Here is an 18,147-nt window from a genome sequence, read left to right as displayed (position 1 = left end):
GGTGAAAAGAGATTGGAAGTGTTCTGACCATCGGTTGAGGATGGAGATCTTGTCGCTGAGGAGGACTTTGCCGTCTGAGCTGCGCAGCGGGCTTTGGACTTGGGGTGAGGGGCCGTACACAGCCTTTAGAGCCTCGTAGAAACCTCTGAAGTCGCCAATGTCCGCGCTGAGCTGGGTTCGTTTGGCGAGGCTAGTCCACCACTCATTTTGGATCTCCCGGAGTTTGCGCTTAAGATGGCTGCATGCGCGACGGAAGGCTTGTTTCTTCTCTGGACAGGACGGCTTTGTAAGGTGAGCCTGGTGGGCAGCTCGCTTCTTTGCCAGCAGCTCCTGGATTTCCTGGCTGTTTTCGTCAAACCAGTCCTTGTTTTTCCTGGAGGAGAAGCCCAGTACCTCTTCAGTGGATTGCAGTATGGTAGTCTTCAACTGATCCCAGAGGGTTTCAGGGGACGGTTCCGTGAGGCGGGTTGCATCGTCGAGCTTTGCTTTGAGGTTTGCCTGGAAGTTTCCTCTCGCTTCGTCTGACTGCAGGTTTCCAACATTGAACCTCTTTCTGGGGGCTTTATTGTTCCTGGGCTTTGGTTTGAAGTGAAGGTTGAGCTTGCAGCGAACCAGCCGGTGGTCAGTGTGGCATTCCGCGCTAGGCATGACCCTGGTGTGGAGCACATCTCGTTTGTCACTTTCTCGCACCAGGATGTAGTCCAGGAGGTGCCAGTGTTTGGATCGGGGATGCATCCAGGTGGTCTTAAGGCTGTCCCTCTGCTGAAAAAGGGTGTTTGTAATGACAAGCCGCTGTTCTGCGCAGAGCTCCAACAGGAGGCGCCCATTGTCGTTGCACTTGCCGACGCCATGCTTGCCCAGGTTTCCTGGCCAGGTTTCTGAGTCTTTGCCGACACGAGCGTTGAAGTCGCCCAGGATGACAACCTTGTCGGCTGTAGGGGTGCGTTGGATGAGGTTGCGCAGGTCGGTGTAGAACTTGTCCTTTTCTGCTGGTTCCGCCTGGAGGGTTGGAGCATAGACACTGATGAGGGTGATGTGATGCTTGTTCTGAAGGGGGAGTCGCATGGACATGATTCGGTCCGAGAGGCCTGTCGGAAGGTTTTCGAGTTTGGAGGCAATGAAGCTCTTGACCATGAAGCCTACACCAGATAGGCGTCGTTCATTCGAGGGCTTGCCAGACCAGTAGAGTGTGTAGCCCGCGCCGCGTTCTTGGAGGCTGCCTACATCTGCCAGGTGGACTTCACTGAGAGCGGCTATGTCGATGTCAAGTCTGAGGAGTTCATGTGCAATGAGGGCAGACCGACGTTCAGGTCGGTGGCTGTCAGCCTTGTCTAGCATGGTTCTGATGTTCCAGCATGCTAGCTTGACCATCCTCAACCGATGGTCAGAACACTTCCAATCTCTTTTCAGTGCCAACCGCTCAGTCCAAGATTCCGCCCTGCTCCAGCTCCCTCAACAGCCCCTAAGGCTAGAGCTGGATGAGGTTCCCACCCTGGATGAGACATATAAGGCAATCGAACAACTGAAAAGTGGCAAAGCAGCAGGTATGGATGGAATCCCCCCAGAAGTCTGGAAGGCTGGTGGCAAAACTCTGCATGCCAAACTGCATGAGTTTTTCAAGCTTTGTTGGGACCAAGGTAAACTGCCTCAGGATCTTCGTGATGCCACCATCATCACCCTGTACAAAAACAAAGGCGAGAAATCAGACTGCTCAAAGTACAGGGGAATCACGTTGCTCTTCATTGCAGGCAAAATCTTCGCTAGGATTCTACTAAATAGAATAATACCTAGTGTCGCCGAGAATATTCTCCCAGAATCACAGTGCGGCTTTCGCGCAAACAGAGGAACCACTGACATGGTCTTTGCCCTCAGACAGCTCCAAGAAAAGTGCAGAGAACAAAACAAAGGACTCTACATCACCTTTGTTGACCTCACCAAAGCCTTCGACACCGTGAGCAGGAAAGGGCTTTGGCAAATACTAGAGCGCATCGGATGTCCCCCAAAGTTCCTCAACATGATTATCCAACTGCACGAAAACCAACAAGGTCGGGTCAGATACAGCAATGAGCTCTCTGAACCCTTCTCCATTAACAATGGCGTGAAGCAAGGCTGTGTTCTGGCACCAACCCTCTTTTCAATCTTCTTCAGCATGATGCTGAACCAAGCCATGAAAGACCCCAACAATGAAGACGCTGTTTACATCCGGTACCGCACGGATGGCAGTCTCTTCAATCTGAGGCGCCTGCAAGCTCACACCAAGACACAAGAGAAACTTGTCCGTGAACTACTCTTTGCAGACGATGCCGCTTTAGTTGCCCATTCAGAGCCAGCTCTTCAGCGCTTGACGTCCTGCTTTGCGGAAACTGCCAAAATGTTTGGCCTGGAAGTCAGCCTGAAGAAAACTGAGGTCCTCCATCAGCCAGCTCCCCACCATGATTACCAGCCCCCCCACATCTCCATCGGGCACACAAAACTCAAAACGGTCAACCAGTTTACCTATCTCGGCTGCACCATTTCGTCAGATGCAAGGATCGACAATGAGATAGACAACAGACTCGCCAAGGCAAATAGCGCCTTTGGAAGACTACACAAAAGAGTCTGGAAAAACAACCAACTGAAAAACCTCACAAAGATAAGCGTATACAGAGCCGTTGTCATACCCACACTCCTGTTCGGCTCCGAATCATGGGTCCTCTACCGGCACCACCTACGGCTCCTAGAACGCTTCCACCAGCGTTGTCTCCGCTCCATCCTCAACATCCATTGGAGCGCTTACATCCCTAACGTCGAAGTACTCGAGATGGCAGAGGTCGACAGCATCGAGTCCACGCTGCTGAAGATCCAGCTGCGCTGGATGGGTCACGTCTCCAGAATGGAGGACCATCGCCTTCCCAAGATCGTGTTATATGGCGAGCTCTCCACTGGCCACCGTGACAGAGGTGCACCAAAGAAAAGGTACAAGGACTGCCTAAAGAAATCTCTTGGTGCCTGCCACATTGACCACCGCCAGTGGGCTGATATCGCCTCAAACCGTGCATCTTGGCGCCTCACAGTTTGGCGGGCAGCAACCTCCTTTGAAGAAGACCGCAGAGCCTACCTCACTGACAAAAGGCAAAGGAGGAAAAACCCAACACCCATCCCCAACCAACCAATTTTCCCCTGCAACCGCTGCAATCGTGTCTGCCTGTCCCGCATCGGACTTGTCAGCCACAAACGAGTCTGCAGCTGACGTGGACTTTTTACCCCCTCCATAAATCTTCGTCCGCGAAGCCAAGCCAAAGAAGAGCCTGTCCCGGTATAACATTGTGGTTTAGTACGAGTAGATGCTTATCTTACAGCGTGGTTATTCTACTGATGAGAGTAGTACAGCAAGGTGGAAAGAGAGGTGTGACAAGTGAATCATGTAAATTTTGGAGAATTTTGAGCTATATGGTGAAAAGTTGATGCACTACCCTCATTGAGTTGTGGATGTGATGCCCATGGCAATGTTGAATATCATGTATGTTGAATAATGGATATTGGTGAATAGTGAACGAACAATGCCAAGTAGCAGGGGTGAAGCCCTGGGCCAGTCAGTTATTTTATCCTTGAAGTGATATTGTTGATGAAGGTTAGAAGAGATGCCTGCCATAAAGGGTGTTTAAGATCCTCTTAATATAGATGTGTGATGCCCTCATCACTAGTAAATCCCCAAACTTCCCAGAATGGAGGATCTGGTGTGCATGATGTCCTGGCTAAATGGCAGATGTTAAACACCTGGTCAATCAACAAAGTTGTGTCCCTAGTCTGATCTACAAGTTGAATGTCCATGGTGATTCCCCTCCACCCACGCCCACCCCCACCAATCCCCACCCATCACACCACATTACTCCCACCCCACCCTGGCACCTCTCCACCCTTCCCTCACCCACTCCCCTCTCCCCAGGTGGATGGTTGATGCAATACATCTGGTACATGGACAAGCATCACCAATAGTGCCTGTGATATGTATAGTAAGCTATGGATGTGAAGTCCTTTGTATAAGACAGTGGTTCTCAAACTTTTTCTTTCACTCACATCCCACTTTAAATCATCCCTCTGCCATCAGTGCTCTGTGATTAGTAAAGAATTGCTTAAGGTGGGATGTGAGTGGGAAGGAAGGTTGAGAATCACTGCTCTTGACCCAATTGTCACTGAAATATTTTGCTTGAGAAAAATTCTCATTGGCCCATTTCCTTTGGAGTTATGAAACCGTGAACATAACGAGTCAATTAGGGATGATTCAAACAGTGGTTTTCAAACTTTTTCTTTCCACTCACATCCCACCTTAAGCAATCACTTATTGATTACAGAGCAATTAAGGAAAGGAAAAGGTTGAGAACCACTGGTGTAAGGTGAACATGATATGTGAATGATGAATCTGTGTGGCAGGGTGCTTCAGCTAACGAACGTGGAAGGTGCATGTTCTCTCCATGTCTGGGTTTTCTCTGGCTGTGTGAGTTTCCTTCCACATCGAAAAGATGTGCAGGTTGGTAGGTTACGATTAGTTTGCCACCGTAAATAGTCCCTTTGTATCGGTGAGTGATGAAATATGGGAGGAATTTAAAAGTTTGTAGGGAGAATAAAAACAGATGAATGTCAAGTCAAGTCAAGTTTATTGTCATCTGATTGTACAAGTACAACCCAACGAAACAAAACATGTAGACTTGCAATCAGACATAACACATACAGACAAATAATATATATATACAAGAGGAAGATTTCATCTATACAAATAAAAAATTATTGTTTTGTAAATGTGAGAGTCCTGGATGGTTAGTGTGAGCAGATCCTTTGGTCCTTCAGCGTTCTCACTGCCTGTGGGAAGAAGCTGCTCCTCAGCCTGATACTCGTGTATCTCTTCCCCGGCAGGAGCAGTTGAAAGGTGCTATGTGCAGGGTGGACTGACTCCAATCAATTTCTCTGCAGCATCCATACCACACTGTGATGCATCTCGCCAAGACACACTCAATAGAGCTCCTTTCGAAGGTTGACATGATGATTGGCCGGCAACCTTACCTGCCTCAGTCTGCTCAGGAAGTGTAGTCAATGTTGGGCTTTCCTGACGTGAGGAGATGTTGAGTGTCTAAGATAGGTCACTAGTTAAGTGATCTCCAAGGAACTTAATGCACGCCACTGTCTCTACTACAGAGTTGTTGATGTGCAGTGGAGGGTGGTCATTCCTGGTCCTCCTGAAGTCCACGATCATCTCCTTCGTCTTGTCCATGTTGAACTCAGGTCATCACTCGCGAATGATTTCAAAGATTTTCCACCTTTTCTCGCTAGTGCGACTCATCATTGATGCTGATGAGGCCAACTACTGTTGTGTCACTGATGGTACCGTTGGAGCTGATTCTGGTGATGCATGGTGGGTCTGTAGCGCGAATAATGGCTCGATAGGCCAGCGTGCAATATCGCTTTATTACTAGGTGCCAATTAGTGTGCGTAAAGCCCCCTGTTTATTGAAGGACGTGATGCCCAAGGTGAATTGGTGAGTGTGAAGCCCCCTGTTCAGGGAACGACACGATGTCCAAGGTGAATTGGTCTTCACGATGAATGTGGTTCCTCTCGGAGGCAATGAAGGCCATTCAACCCCTCCGTCCTCGGCTGGCAGCGACCACGCGGTGAGGCAGTGCAGTGTAGCACGGGGGAATGCAGGCGGAAAAAACACCAGCAGCCGCTTCCCTCCCCCGCCTGGCGGGGGCGCTCTTTCTCTCTCCACCCCCACCCCGCCCCCCGTTGCGAGCACGCGCCGCCCGCCCCCCTTCCCTCTCAGTGCCCGCGCGCGCGGCCGGGAGTCCCACACTCCCCCTCCCCTTCTCATCCACGCGCCAGCACGAGCTGCGGGGCCGCCGCCGCCTGACGGAGCGTCCGCGCTGGCCTCGGCCGCCGATCATGGACGACCTCGGTAAGCGACGCCGGCGAGGGAAGGGGGAGTGGAGAAGTGTGGTGTTGGGAAGGGGGTGACCAACCTGAAGGGGGGGGAGGGGGTGGTGCTGAGTTGGGACGCGGGCGGAAAGGGGGAGCTCCGACCGCAGGTCGGTCGGTCGGTCGGTCGGTGGGTGGGCGGGCCGGCAAGGCCGCGGAGGGCGGCTCGGCTTCCCCGGTGGCTGCCAGGCCGTGTCCCCGAGTTCGGCCCCCCCCCTCCGTCCCGTTCGCCCACCAACCGCTGCAAGTTCGACGCTAAAAGTTTGGTAGCCCGGAGCCCAGAGGATCTGTTGGACCCCCCCGCCCCCCACCCAAGGGGAGCCGGGGTGTGGGCAACAAACTTTCTCGGCCCGTCCGGGGGCTGGCGACGGGAGGAGGGGGACAACGTCCCCGGTCAACCTTGCGGCGGGCTCGGCTGTGACTGCGAGGGGCTGGGCGGCTCATTCCCTCCCTCATCGGGTGAGTGGACCACGTTGACCACCTGGTGGGGGGGATCCCAAGGATGGGGTGGGGGGGGGAGTCCCCGGGGGTGGGGTGGGTCGAGCCGATCGCGGGGGTCCCCGGGGGATCGAGCCGATTAACACTGTGACACTTGGTGGGCTCACTGGCCCCTTCAGTGTGGGAACTCGTGTCAGGAGCAATGAAGCAACCGTCTAACTTTAAAAAAATATAGATAACCAGTGTTCATAGCCGCTGGTGTAGTTTTTCCATCATCTCATTTATTTTAAAAAGGCGTGGGCACATCCCTTTGGTGTCTGCATTTCCACTGACTTCCTTAATGTGTATCTCTCTCCACGTTGCAAGCCAGCACTTGTTTTTTGGGGGGTTGGGGGGGGGGGGGGGAATCTGTGTTCGCAAATACTTGTGTGTCTCCAGGCATCGGGTCTCTTGCTGTTCCATCCCACTCGTTCTTTTCGCCCTCAGGAAGGAGATGTTTCAAAAATCAGAGCAGATCACTGTAGATTAAAATGTAGCCAGAAGGAGAAAAGCGAAAGGTAGCTTTTGTATGTGCAAGAAGACCTCTAAAGCAGACTCCAAGGGAGTTTGAAAGTTCCGGTAATCTTGAGAGTCCACGAAATATGGGGATGTTTCTCGACTTGACAGACTTTGAAGAGAGGAAATTGTTGGGGTGGGGGGGGTTGTTGCGCACAAAACAGGAGGTTGAGGGAATATGACAAAACGGATGACAAACTTCCTACTGGAGGAACAGCCAGCTGAGGTAGAATAACGGTAATTGGTAAAAGAAGCAGAAGTTATCAAATGAGTAGTCAGTGGTTCTCAACATTTTTTCTTTCCACTCATGCCCCACTTTAAGTATTCCCTTTGCCATCGGGTGCTCTGTGATTAGTAAGGGATTACTTGATGTGGGTGGAAAGAAAAAGTTTGAAAATCACTGTTTTAATCGCCCCTAATTGACTCGTTATGTGCACGGTTTCATAACTTCAAAGAAAATGGGCCAATGACAATTTTTCTCAAGCAAAATATTTCAGTAACAAGGTTACTTTCAGGAACCTTCCCTTCCCACTCACATCTCTCCTTAAGCAATCCCTTACTAAATGCAAGGCTGAAGTAGTAGTGGAGGAGAGATAAATCATTGGGATTAAAGGAGTACTGGTTTGAAAGCAACAAGGGTGGTCAGACTAGAAGAGTTTTGGAAAAAAGTGGAGTTCAACAAATTGTTTTGCTCATGCAGAGTGGTAGCATTGGTGTGATGGGCTGAATAGCCTCCTGTCCCATAACCTTTTGAGATTCTGCAACATATCAGTGGCATGTCATGCTCAATTTGATAACTTGTTGATCTGTTCCTATGACCAGAAAGTAGTGACAATCCTTAGTTACAACTGAATGAATGAATACAGGTGAATGAATCTTCACTGATAATGATCTGCCTGTCAGTTGGTGAGCTCCACAATACACTGAAAGAGATCATGAACTGGCCTTTAAGAGTTTAGAAAATTGTTAATTTTATGTTTCCTTGCCCATCTACCATAGGGATTAAGTCAGTGAAAATTTGTTAAATGTTTTTGTTTCATTTGTGGATTTGTGCAAATAGAAATGCTCTCTCTGCCTAATTGGCTTCATAATTTCCTCACTAAAAGCAGTAAATAGTCAGATCACAAATATCATCTGGTTTTAAGTTCCTTTATCTGACCCAATCTCATTTGGAACTGCACAAGATATAGGAGCAGAAGTAGCCTCATAGAGTCTGCTCTGCCATTCTCCCACTCAGCCCCAGTCCCCTGCTTTCTCCCTGTAACCCACAATGTCCTAACTAATCAAATACCTGTCAATCTCTGCCTTAAATACATCCAACGACCTTGCTTCCATAATTGCCTGTGGCAACAAGTTCCACAGACTCGCAACCCTCTGACTAAAGGCATTTTTCCACATCTCTGTTTTAAATTGACACGCTTTTAAATCAGAAGTTGTGCCCTCTTGTCCTTACTATGGGAAACATTGACTCTATTCCAGGCCTTTCAGCATTTAACGCACCTCTGAGGTCCCCCACATAATTTCTGTACTCCAAGAGCCAACAAACACTCCTCATATGCTAACCCTTTCATTCCTGGTATCATTATAGTAAATCTCTGAACCCTCTTCAACACCAGCACATCTTTACTTAAATAAGAAGCCCAAAAACTTCACACAATGCTTTATAAGAGTCTCAGCATTACATCCCTGCTTTTGGAAGCTGTTCCTCTAGAAATGAATGGCAACACTGCATTCACCTTCACTACTGACTCAACTTGGAGGTTAACCTTTAGGGTATCCTGCACGAGGACTCCCAAATCTCTTTGCACTTCGGAATTTTCTCCTAATTCCAAGTAATAGTCTGCCCTAATAGCCTGAGTTTGTCTGACTTTGGAAACTAAGCAGGCTTAGGACTGGTCAGTACATGGAGGGGAGACTGCCAAAGAACACCAAGTGCTGTGAGGGGTGCTGGGCAAAGAGGTGACTCTCTGACTGCCTTATGGTAGACAAAAGTTAAAGAATTTCATGGATGTTCTAAATGTAGTATTACGTGACAATAATGGAACCATTACCTTTTTTTGTGACTTTCTACCTAAGTGTACATCCTTGCACTTCCCAACATTGTATTTCATCTGCCTCCTCTTTACCTGTTCTCCTCATCTATCCAAGTCTCTCTGCAGTGATGCAAGTTTTGATGTGAACCTTACCAATCGTGTTTAAATTTGGTTCACCACTCATGGGAAAAACAACTTTTGAAGAGTACAAAATACAAAATCTGTACCTTTTGTATGAAGTGTCTTTATATAGTTGTATATTTTAGGTGCCTTAGGGCATTAAATGCTTTGCAGCCTATGTCACACCTTGGTATTTGATTACTCCAGCAATAAAAAGAAACAGTTATGCCCAGTTGTTGCTCAGTTTTTTTAATGGGATGATCTGTTTTGGTGACAGTGTCTGTCTTTAGAGAAAGATGCACAAAAACTTGCCTGAAATACTCAAGGCAAACCAGAAGAAATTAATAAACTGAATTAAAATAAATGAGACTAAAGGCTGATAAATCCCGAGAAGCTAATGATCTACATCCCAGAGTTTGAAAGAATTGGTTATGAGAGATGGTGAAAATTCCAGTTATAATTTTCCAAACTGGCTGGCCTTGCAGCTGGTGCAACACCGTTACAGGGCCAGTGATCAGGACTGGGGTTCGAATCCCTTGCTGTCTGTAAGGAGTTTGTATGTTCTCCCCATGATGCGTGGGTTTTCCTCGGGTGCTCTGATTTCCTCCCACCGCTCAAAATGTACTGAGTTGTAGGTCAATTGAGTGTAATTGTTACAGCAAGGTATGCCTTAAAAAAAGGCTTCTTTAGATTCTGGATTTGTTCTTGTGGTTTGGAGAATGGTGACCCCACTATTTAAAATAGGGGAGAAACAGAAAACAAAATCGCAGAATGGTTAGCCTAACACAAGTACTGGGAAAAATGATGGAATCCATAATTAAGGATGGTAAAAGAGAACACTTTCTTTGGGGTGGGGGAGGAGGGGAAGAGAAATATAATAGGATTAATCAGGGTGGAGCACAGGGGGTGAGTAACATACTGACGTAGAATGAGAATTGGTGTTTTGACAGAAAGTAGATGGAGCAAAAAAATGTGAAATTGTCCACTTCCCTGCACAAAACAGAAGAGGTTTTTTTAAATGATAAGAAATTGAGTAATGGTGATGTTAAAATCGTAAGGCAAATAGTTTGGTGGTCTTTACCTCACTACTCAACTCGTCTTGTATTAAAGGTGTCATTCTATAGTTGTATAGGGCTTTGGTGATACCACACTTTGACTATTGTGCATACTTCGATTTCCATGCCTAAAAGAGAATGTACTTTCCATAAAAGGAGGGCATGAAAATTCACTTGACTGGTTCCAAGGATGGATGGGTCTGTTGCATGAGACATTAAATCGACCAAGCCTTTGTTCTCCAGATTTTTAAAGAATGTAAGGAAATCTTGTTTTGAACTCTCAAAGCCAGGATTTCTAGTTTCACAATCTCAGCATAAATGCTCAGCCATTTAAGATGAAGTGAGGAGAAATTTCTTCATTCAGAGGAATCTGATTCTTTGGCATTCTCTTCCCCAGAAGGCTGTCCGGTGTCTATTTTCAATGGCCGCCTCTGCTGTACGATCCTGTGATACAGAGAGAGATGAATAATGCTGTCACATGAGTAGGATAGTGAAAAGATTAGTTATGGTACAATAGAGAATAAGATATGCCATTTGACATACAAAGTTTGTGACTTTTTTTTCCAAGTGTTCAAGCAATCCACAGTCTAATTGAAGCTTGCTTCCTGTCATTCACATAATTTTCAACTCCAGATGTGGACAATACTGGAGCTTTAGTTCTAACCACAACCCAATATCTTGCCCACAATCCTGTCCCGAACTATGCTGGACCTTAATGTGTGATCAGACTGAGCTGGAAACATTCGCCCTAGAATATCATGAATTGTTGGCACTGTAAATATGTACAAGTCTGCATATTCAATGTGAAAACTAACCCAGAACACTAGATTAGGTGGCAGCCACAATATAGGAAGAGAGTTTCAGGATCAAAATTAATCTCACTAGAGAGATAGAAAAGCAAGTAAAAAGGGGGATGTGTAGCAGGACCTACTTCAATAAAAAGCATAAATTAATCTTTCTAAGTTCCAATGAAACAAATTGCTTTAAGAAATTCCAAAGACTTACAGTAGCCCCTTCCAATTTGTGTACGGAGTCTACGTTCTCCCTGTGCCTGTGTGGGTTTCCTTCGGTGCCTCGGTTTCTTCCAGTGTTCCAAAGATACAAGGTTAATTGGTCACATGGTTATATTTGGGCAGCACAGTCTCGTGGGCCAGAAGGACCTGTTATTGAACCGTTTCTCTAAATTAAAATTAAATATGCATAAGAGAACGAACAAAAGAGAGGCAGCTACCCTTCTACCTGTTGCTTTAGGATTCATGATGTAAAATACCTCAATCCAGTGCAAGAATAGCGAAGGCTGGATCATTTATGTGAGGGAGAATTGGATAACAGTGCATTAGAATATATCAAGCTCTTGATGAATGTTCTTGCAGTTATTATTCACTTGTGTACTCTGTACAACAACGCAGGCTGAATGAGTGAGCCAGTACTGCAGAGAGGAATGTGCATGGAGATATTCTCTCACCAATCTATTCTGTTACCTCAGTCTGAGGAATGATCTGTTTATAGCAGGAATATTTGCAGTGACAGCCCTTTCCACTCTTTTTAAAAAAAGCACATTTCCTTGCCAGTGCACTTAGTAACCACTCTCAAATTGTAGTTTGGATGCCACATTTCTCCTTGGGGAATATTTGCAGGTAGCATTTTGATTCATGGGCATGAGTTTTTTTTATTGATTTGACAGAGTTGAACTTCGTATGTGGTGTGATGGTGGAGAAGGAATGTTTGTACAACAATGCAAGGGGACTTCCCCACAAAGTCAAGATGGAAACAGAAGTAAATATAGTTGAAAATGATTTTAAGAGCACAACAGAATAAAACAACCCAGATTAAATTGAAAATTGAAGGGTGGAGATAATACATAAAAATGATGGAAAACTCAGCAGGTCCAATCGCAGTCAAAGGAGGCAAAGATCTATAACCAACATTTTGGCCCTGAGCCCTTCGTCAAGAGAAAAAAAATCAAACAGGCAGCTGAGGGGAGGAGGGAAGACAGGGCAGGGGGAGGAGCACAGGCCAAGAGGCTGTAGGTTGACATGGGCAGGAGAGAAAAGCTGGAGGATGGAGTAGCTCTGACTGCAGAGCAAGAGGAATGGAGATGGGGGGAGAGAGAGAGAGAGCTGAGGGAAAGGGAGAGATGGGGGTTGAGGGGGTGCGGCTGATGAAAATTGATGTTAAAGTTGTCTGGTTGGGAATGGGTGGGTCAGTGAAATGAGTGGCCACTGGGAGATCCCCACTATTGCAGCAGACAGAACCGAGGTGCTCAACAAAGCAACTCAAAATCTGCGTCTCGTCTGTCTGACATAGAGGAGACCACATGGGGAGCCCCGGTTGTAGTAGATGACCCCTGCAGATTCACAAGTAAAGTGTTGCTTCACTTGGAAGGACTGTTTGGAATCCTAATTGGTGGTAAAGGAGGAGGCGTCTGTCCATGTCTCACAGTCTCATGCACTGCCTGCAATACTAGGAATCTCCCAGAGGTAACCCATTTCAATTCCCTGCTCTATTCCCATGCCAACATATCTGTACATGGTCTCATACTGCCAAACTGAGATCACCAGCAAATTGGAGGAACAACACCTTGTATTCCATCCAGGCACCCTCCAACCAGGTGGCATTAATATTGACTTCCTGATTTCCGTGAAGCCCTGCCAACTCTCCCTTTTCTTATCCATGTATCTCTTTTCCTCTCTCTCTTTCCCCCCCCCCCCCGTCTCTTTCCTCCAGCCTTGCATTCACAGAGCTCTCCTATCAATTCTCACCTTTTCTCTCCTACCCTCCTATCCATGTCCACTTATGGCCTCTTGGCTGTGGGCATCTGCTCCTACCCTGGCCCTTCCCTTCCTCCTCTGCCTACCTTTTTATTTAGACGTCTGCCTTTTTTGTTCTTGATGAAGGGCTCAGGCCTGAAACGTTGGTTATATATATTTGCCTCCTGTGGACACTGCGAGACCTGCTGAGTTTCTCTCGCAATTTGTGAATTAACTACAATCAATTCTGAAGATTTTCTTGTTTCAGTCCAAAGGGTGGTAGCTTCTCTTTCAAATATTTGTGGTTACTTGATTCATGGGGATTATCAATTTATCTTCTGTCCATCAAGACATCGATGTAAGATGCTGCCTCAAGAAGGCAGCCAACATCATGATAGATTCTCATCACCACTTCTCACTCTTCAGATGGAAGGTATGAAGCCTGATGTCCAACTGCTCAAGAACAGTTTTTTTCCACAAACAGCTTTAATTTAGAGAGACAGCAGGGTAACAGGGCCTTCTAGCCTACAAGCCAGCACCTCCCAAATACACCCATGTGACAAATTAACATTTTAACCCCATATATCTTTGGAACATGGGAGGAAACCGGAGCACCTGGAGGAAACCAGGTGAAAAAAAGGAGATGATATAAACTCCTTACAGACAGTGTGGGGGATTTGAACCCAGGTCACTGACAGTGTAATAGCATTGCACTAACTTTGATGCTAACTGTACTGACCTCTTAAACCTCGCTGTACAATCCTAATCCTAACTATACTATTCTGTGGCCACCAAAAGATTTCTTTGCAATATTGAAGTATCGCACAGTTGGCGTAGCGGTTAGTGCAGGTCTTTACAGTGTTAGCAATCAGGTTAGGACCTGGGTTTGAATCTCGTGCTGTCTGTAAGGAATTTTGATGTTCTCCCCATGTTTGCGTGGGTTTTCTCCTGGGGTTCTGGTTTCCTCCCACCCTTCAAAGCGTACCAGAATGTAGGTAAATGGGGTGTAAATTGGGCAGCACAAACCTGTAGGGCCCAAATTGGCCTGTTTCAGTGCTGAATGTCTAAATAAATAGTATCACTTTTTTTGCATTAACTCCAATAGTGAATATTCCTTCATATTTATTATCTCTGTTCCTGTCTCAGGGCATATTGTGGTCATTTAGTTTGTATTGTTGTTGGTATACCTTGTGTGCCTATGGGGCTGCAGCAAGAAAGAATTTTGGTGCATCTGTACATTGTACAATAAACTTGTACAAGGTTTGAGAGCAGACATCCTTATTTGTACATTTGTTTCCAACAAACCTCTGCTCAGCACTCGCTCCTCACCCACCTGCTCCATTTGACCATCCTCCACCCTTCCTCTATATACTGGTAACTTTCCCTCTGCACTTCACTAGGCCCTTTCAATCTACCATATAAAATGGGATTAACTGGGCAATTTGCCTGGTTAGTGCCCCAGTTATGCAGCAGTTAAAAAGTGTCTCACCTGGTCAACCATGTCGGAATCAACCAGGTCCATGACCTACCTCAGAGATAGTCAGGGAACCCAGTTAAACTTACCTAGGTCGTGTCCACTGGTGATTTGAAAATGAAAATGCTTATTCCGGTGACGTCAGTGCATGATTGTGTGCATCACTGGGCAGTTAGCATCCGAACATCCAGCAGTATGTGACGCATCATTGCAGGGGCAGGATCCCCCTTAAATTTCTGGGTTGGTGATGTAATGGGTCGATCCCCCTGGAAATTAAAAGGTGCTTCCAGCACCTTGGTCCCAGGAGGGCTGCCCAGGTGCTGCGGTTTAAAAGGGGCTACTGACTATCCCTTTTCCTGCACAGATGTTGTTTTACTACTGAGTTCTTCCAGCAGTTTTTTTTGCACCAAGAATTTGCTGATTTCTTGTTTATTCTTTCATTCACCTTTAAATTTGGAACGTTGAAACTGTATTTGTTACCCCTTTTTTCACTTTTGTCTTTGATTCCTTGTCCTTGTGTAGAATTCCCTTTATCTGTTAGCAAGTATGAAAACCGGTCCATTCGTATTGTTCATCCATGTTTTGGTTATAATTCAGATTTTTCTTCCAACTTTTGTTTGACATCTCATTCTGGGTTGTTCCACACTCTGAAATGGCAGTAATGGTTGATCTTTCAGTGAAATAAACTTATATATATATATAAATTATAATACTATGGATTGATTGAAATCTGAGAAAGAGTCCTCAATGTCAAAATGAATGCAGTATTGGGAAAAGATTCTATTGAATGACCTACTTCCTCATCCCTCAATAGCATCTTTTATCAAAACTCTTACTGAGCAGCTGAAGGCTTTTGATATTTTAGTCCATTACCCATTTTTCGTGTCCTAACAATACTAGTGGGATAATTTTCTATTTTTTTTCAACTGTTCTACTTTCCCAGAATGAGGGCAGACATCCTTATTTGTACACCTTGGAGCAAAAAAAACTGCTGGAAGAACTCAGTAGTAAAACATCTGTGCAAGCAAAGGGATAGTTAGTGTCTCAGGTCAAGACCCTGCAATAGGACTGAGAGAAGGTTGCCAGTATATAGAGTAAGGGTGGAAGGGGCAGGTGAGTGAGGAGGGAGTATTGAGACAGGTGTATAAATGACCTCCACACAAATGCTATTCTTACTTGAAAAAAATCTCCAACACCCTGGTCTGATGAAGTGCTGCACTGCCATTTCAACAGGCTACATCTACCCACTACATTGCCACCATTAAAAGCTTTCTCCAGAAACTTGCGGGAAGTTGCAATGATTTTATTGGTGTTTGGCTTGGCCTTGGTATGGTGTTCAGTAATCTGATTCTTCATGGATTGCCATTATCAAGATACTGGATATGGAATTAAACATGCAAATAAATGTCATTCTCAGGATACTAAAATGAAAGGACATTGGCTTCCAATATTGGAAAACACAACTTTAAATTTTAAATTTAGGCATCCAGCATGCTAACAGGCCATTTTGGACCATGAGTCCGTGCCGCCCAATTTACACCCAATCAACTTACACCCCTGGTACATTTTGAAGGGTGGGAGGAAACCGGAGTCCCTGGGGAAAACCCACGCAGACACGGGGAGAAGGTATAAACTCCTTAGAGGCAGCATGGGATTTGAACCCTGGTCCCAATCGCTGGTGCTGTAAAGGTGTTGCACAGTCCTTGTGTACTCTGTACAACAAAGCAGGCTGAATGTGTTGCACAGTCCTTGTGTTACCACTGTGTTGATTGCATCTTTGTGAGCCCATTACATCCAATACTATTAAATGGAAGGCATAACAAGACTGGAGCTCAAATCAAGGAACTGCATGAGATGCATGTTATTTATTTTCTCTCAGATACCAATTTTCTTCCCAAATTCTCCTATCAGGCATCTACTCGAGGGCTAATGTACCAACTTACTTTTTTTTAATGACAGTGGGAGCACCTGGGAGAACCCCCACTGCAAATTCTACAGAAATAGCACCAGAGGTCCGGATTGAACCCAGGCTGCATGATCAAATGGATGAGTGTTAGGCAACTCTTCCTCATCCTCTTTATGCAATGTATTGCATCTTCAAAGTTCAACATTTAAAATAATAGAGCTCTTGAATAACAGGGACAAAACAAATTCAAAAGCCTTTTATGAAACATTTGGTGTTTCAGACGTCAACCACTGAGATTATTGGTAAGACAGCGATGTAAACCTACTTGTATTCCTCAAATTATATGCCCAAATCCCACACAATTCCATTTTACAGATACATTTCCCACCAAGTAAATATGTTGGTTGTACTGCTTGAAATTTTCAGCTTTTACTTTTAATTCTGCTCCAGGGTTGTTTTTGGTCTGTGGTAAAATCGGTATTTTGGTTTAAATGACAGTCAAGAGTTTGTCTTTTAAAGTGCAGTTAAATCTAAAACCAGAAATAATAACAAAAACTTGTTAAGAGAGATGATTACTTGAAAAATGATCACCATTTACATCAAGATTTACCAGTGTTATGCCACTGACCAGTACACTGGATAAAGAGATGGGATCAATCGATAGCCAGTACGTGCATTTTAAAACTCATGGTTGTTGAACAAAATGAATGAAACTGGATTCTATTATTGCCGCCATGGAGATTTATTGGTGAAAAGGAAAATTAATTCCTTTGCAAGTTGACCTATGAGGAAGGTGGTTATTTTATCATTTGAGAGCATAAAATTAAAGCTCTGTATGTTTGCATTGTGGGTTATTCTTGTGTTACAAATGCAAATAGATATTTTGATGAGTATGTCCTTTAGAAAGTTTTGTATATAGCTATATGAATATTATTTTCATTTCCAACAGTATTATAGGTGGCAATAAATCTTTCATTTTATTTGTGTAGTATATTGTGCAGACAGGATTCCTGCGCCTTGTAGGAGATCTGTATTTAGCTGTAACATCGTGGCCTCGAATTAGGACAAGATTACTCTGAATATAGATTTAAATGTGTCTCCTAATTAGGATGAACTTGCACTGTTTTGCACTGCACTGTATTTATACTTGAGTGTATTTTTTGGTCTCTGACTCAGATGGTATGCCTTGGTACTGTCTAATCCTGGTTTCTTGCGGCACCTGCTTCTTTATTGATAAAGTAAAAAAAAAATGAAAATAAATGTTTAGATTTTTAAAGGGCAAAGCATTCTATCAAAAGAAAGTTCCCCTATGTGCTTGTGCTTTGGTGCTGATATTGGCATCTAGAAGTGGAGTGGATGCTGATTCCAGAGCCGAGGATTGGCATTGAGCAAGAGGCCAATCTGATAAATTTGTGCTATTAATTTATTTTCTCTGCCAGTAAACCTGAAGTGGTGCATGTCCAGAAAAATTCCGATTGTAATGGCTTGTGTTTAATTTTGTTCTCTGAGTTGTGCATCAGCAGTCTGTTCCAACCCAAAGATGATTAATCTCTTTAAACTGGATGAATATTGGATTAGATTTTAATTTTCAGTTATGGACATTTAAAATTTTGATTTTGAAACTCATTTTTTCACCTGTTAAAGTGAGTGATTGAGATTTATTTATAATGTTTTTATATATTTAGCAATTTATAATATTTTAGTACTCTCTACTGGTTTCCTAATCCAAACCCTGCAATGTTGCATACTCATTGCCCTACCACTGTATGCGTGGGGGAAGAACACAGCTTCAAATCAATCTATAAATTTGTGGATGACACCACCGTCATATTTCTAACAACAACGAGTCAGAATGCAGAAGGGAAATAGA

At 45.0% G+C, this 18,147-nt stretch overlaps 1 protein-coding gene across 3 annotated transcripts in view; it reads left to right on the top strand.

Moving 5' to 3' along the window:
* The first annotated feature begins 5,785 nt into the window (after window positions 1-5,785).
* The window catches only part of LOC138761496 (paxillin-like), a 184,202-nt gene continuing 171,840 nt past the window's right edge, over window positions 5,786-18,147 (top strand). For 2 of the 3 annotated variants that reach the window (XM_069933720.1, XM_069933718.1), the window contains exon 1: window positions 5,786-5,926. In XM_069933720.1, coding sequence (XP_069789821.1) covers window positions 5,914-5,926 — 13 coding nt within the window. In that variant the 5' untranslated portion in view covers window positions 5,786-5,913. Of the gene's footprint in view, window positions 5,927-6,093; window positions 6,406-18,147 lie in introns of those variants that run through there. The other variant, XM_069933721.1, reaches the window with a different exon arrangement.

The sequence above is a fragment of the Narcine bancroftii genome, chromosome 4 (genome assembly GCF_036971445.1).
Source record: "Narcine bancroftii isolate sNarBan1 chromosome 4, sNarBan1.hap1, whole genome shotgun sequence".
Classification (NCBI taxonomy): Eukaryota; Metazoa; Chordata; class Chondrichthyes; order Torpediniformes; family Narcinidae; genus Narcine; species Narcine bancroftii.
This window is presented reverse-complemented; position numbering and strand designations above follow the sequence as displayed.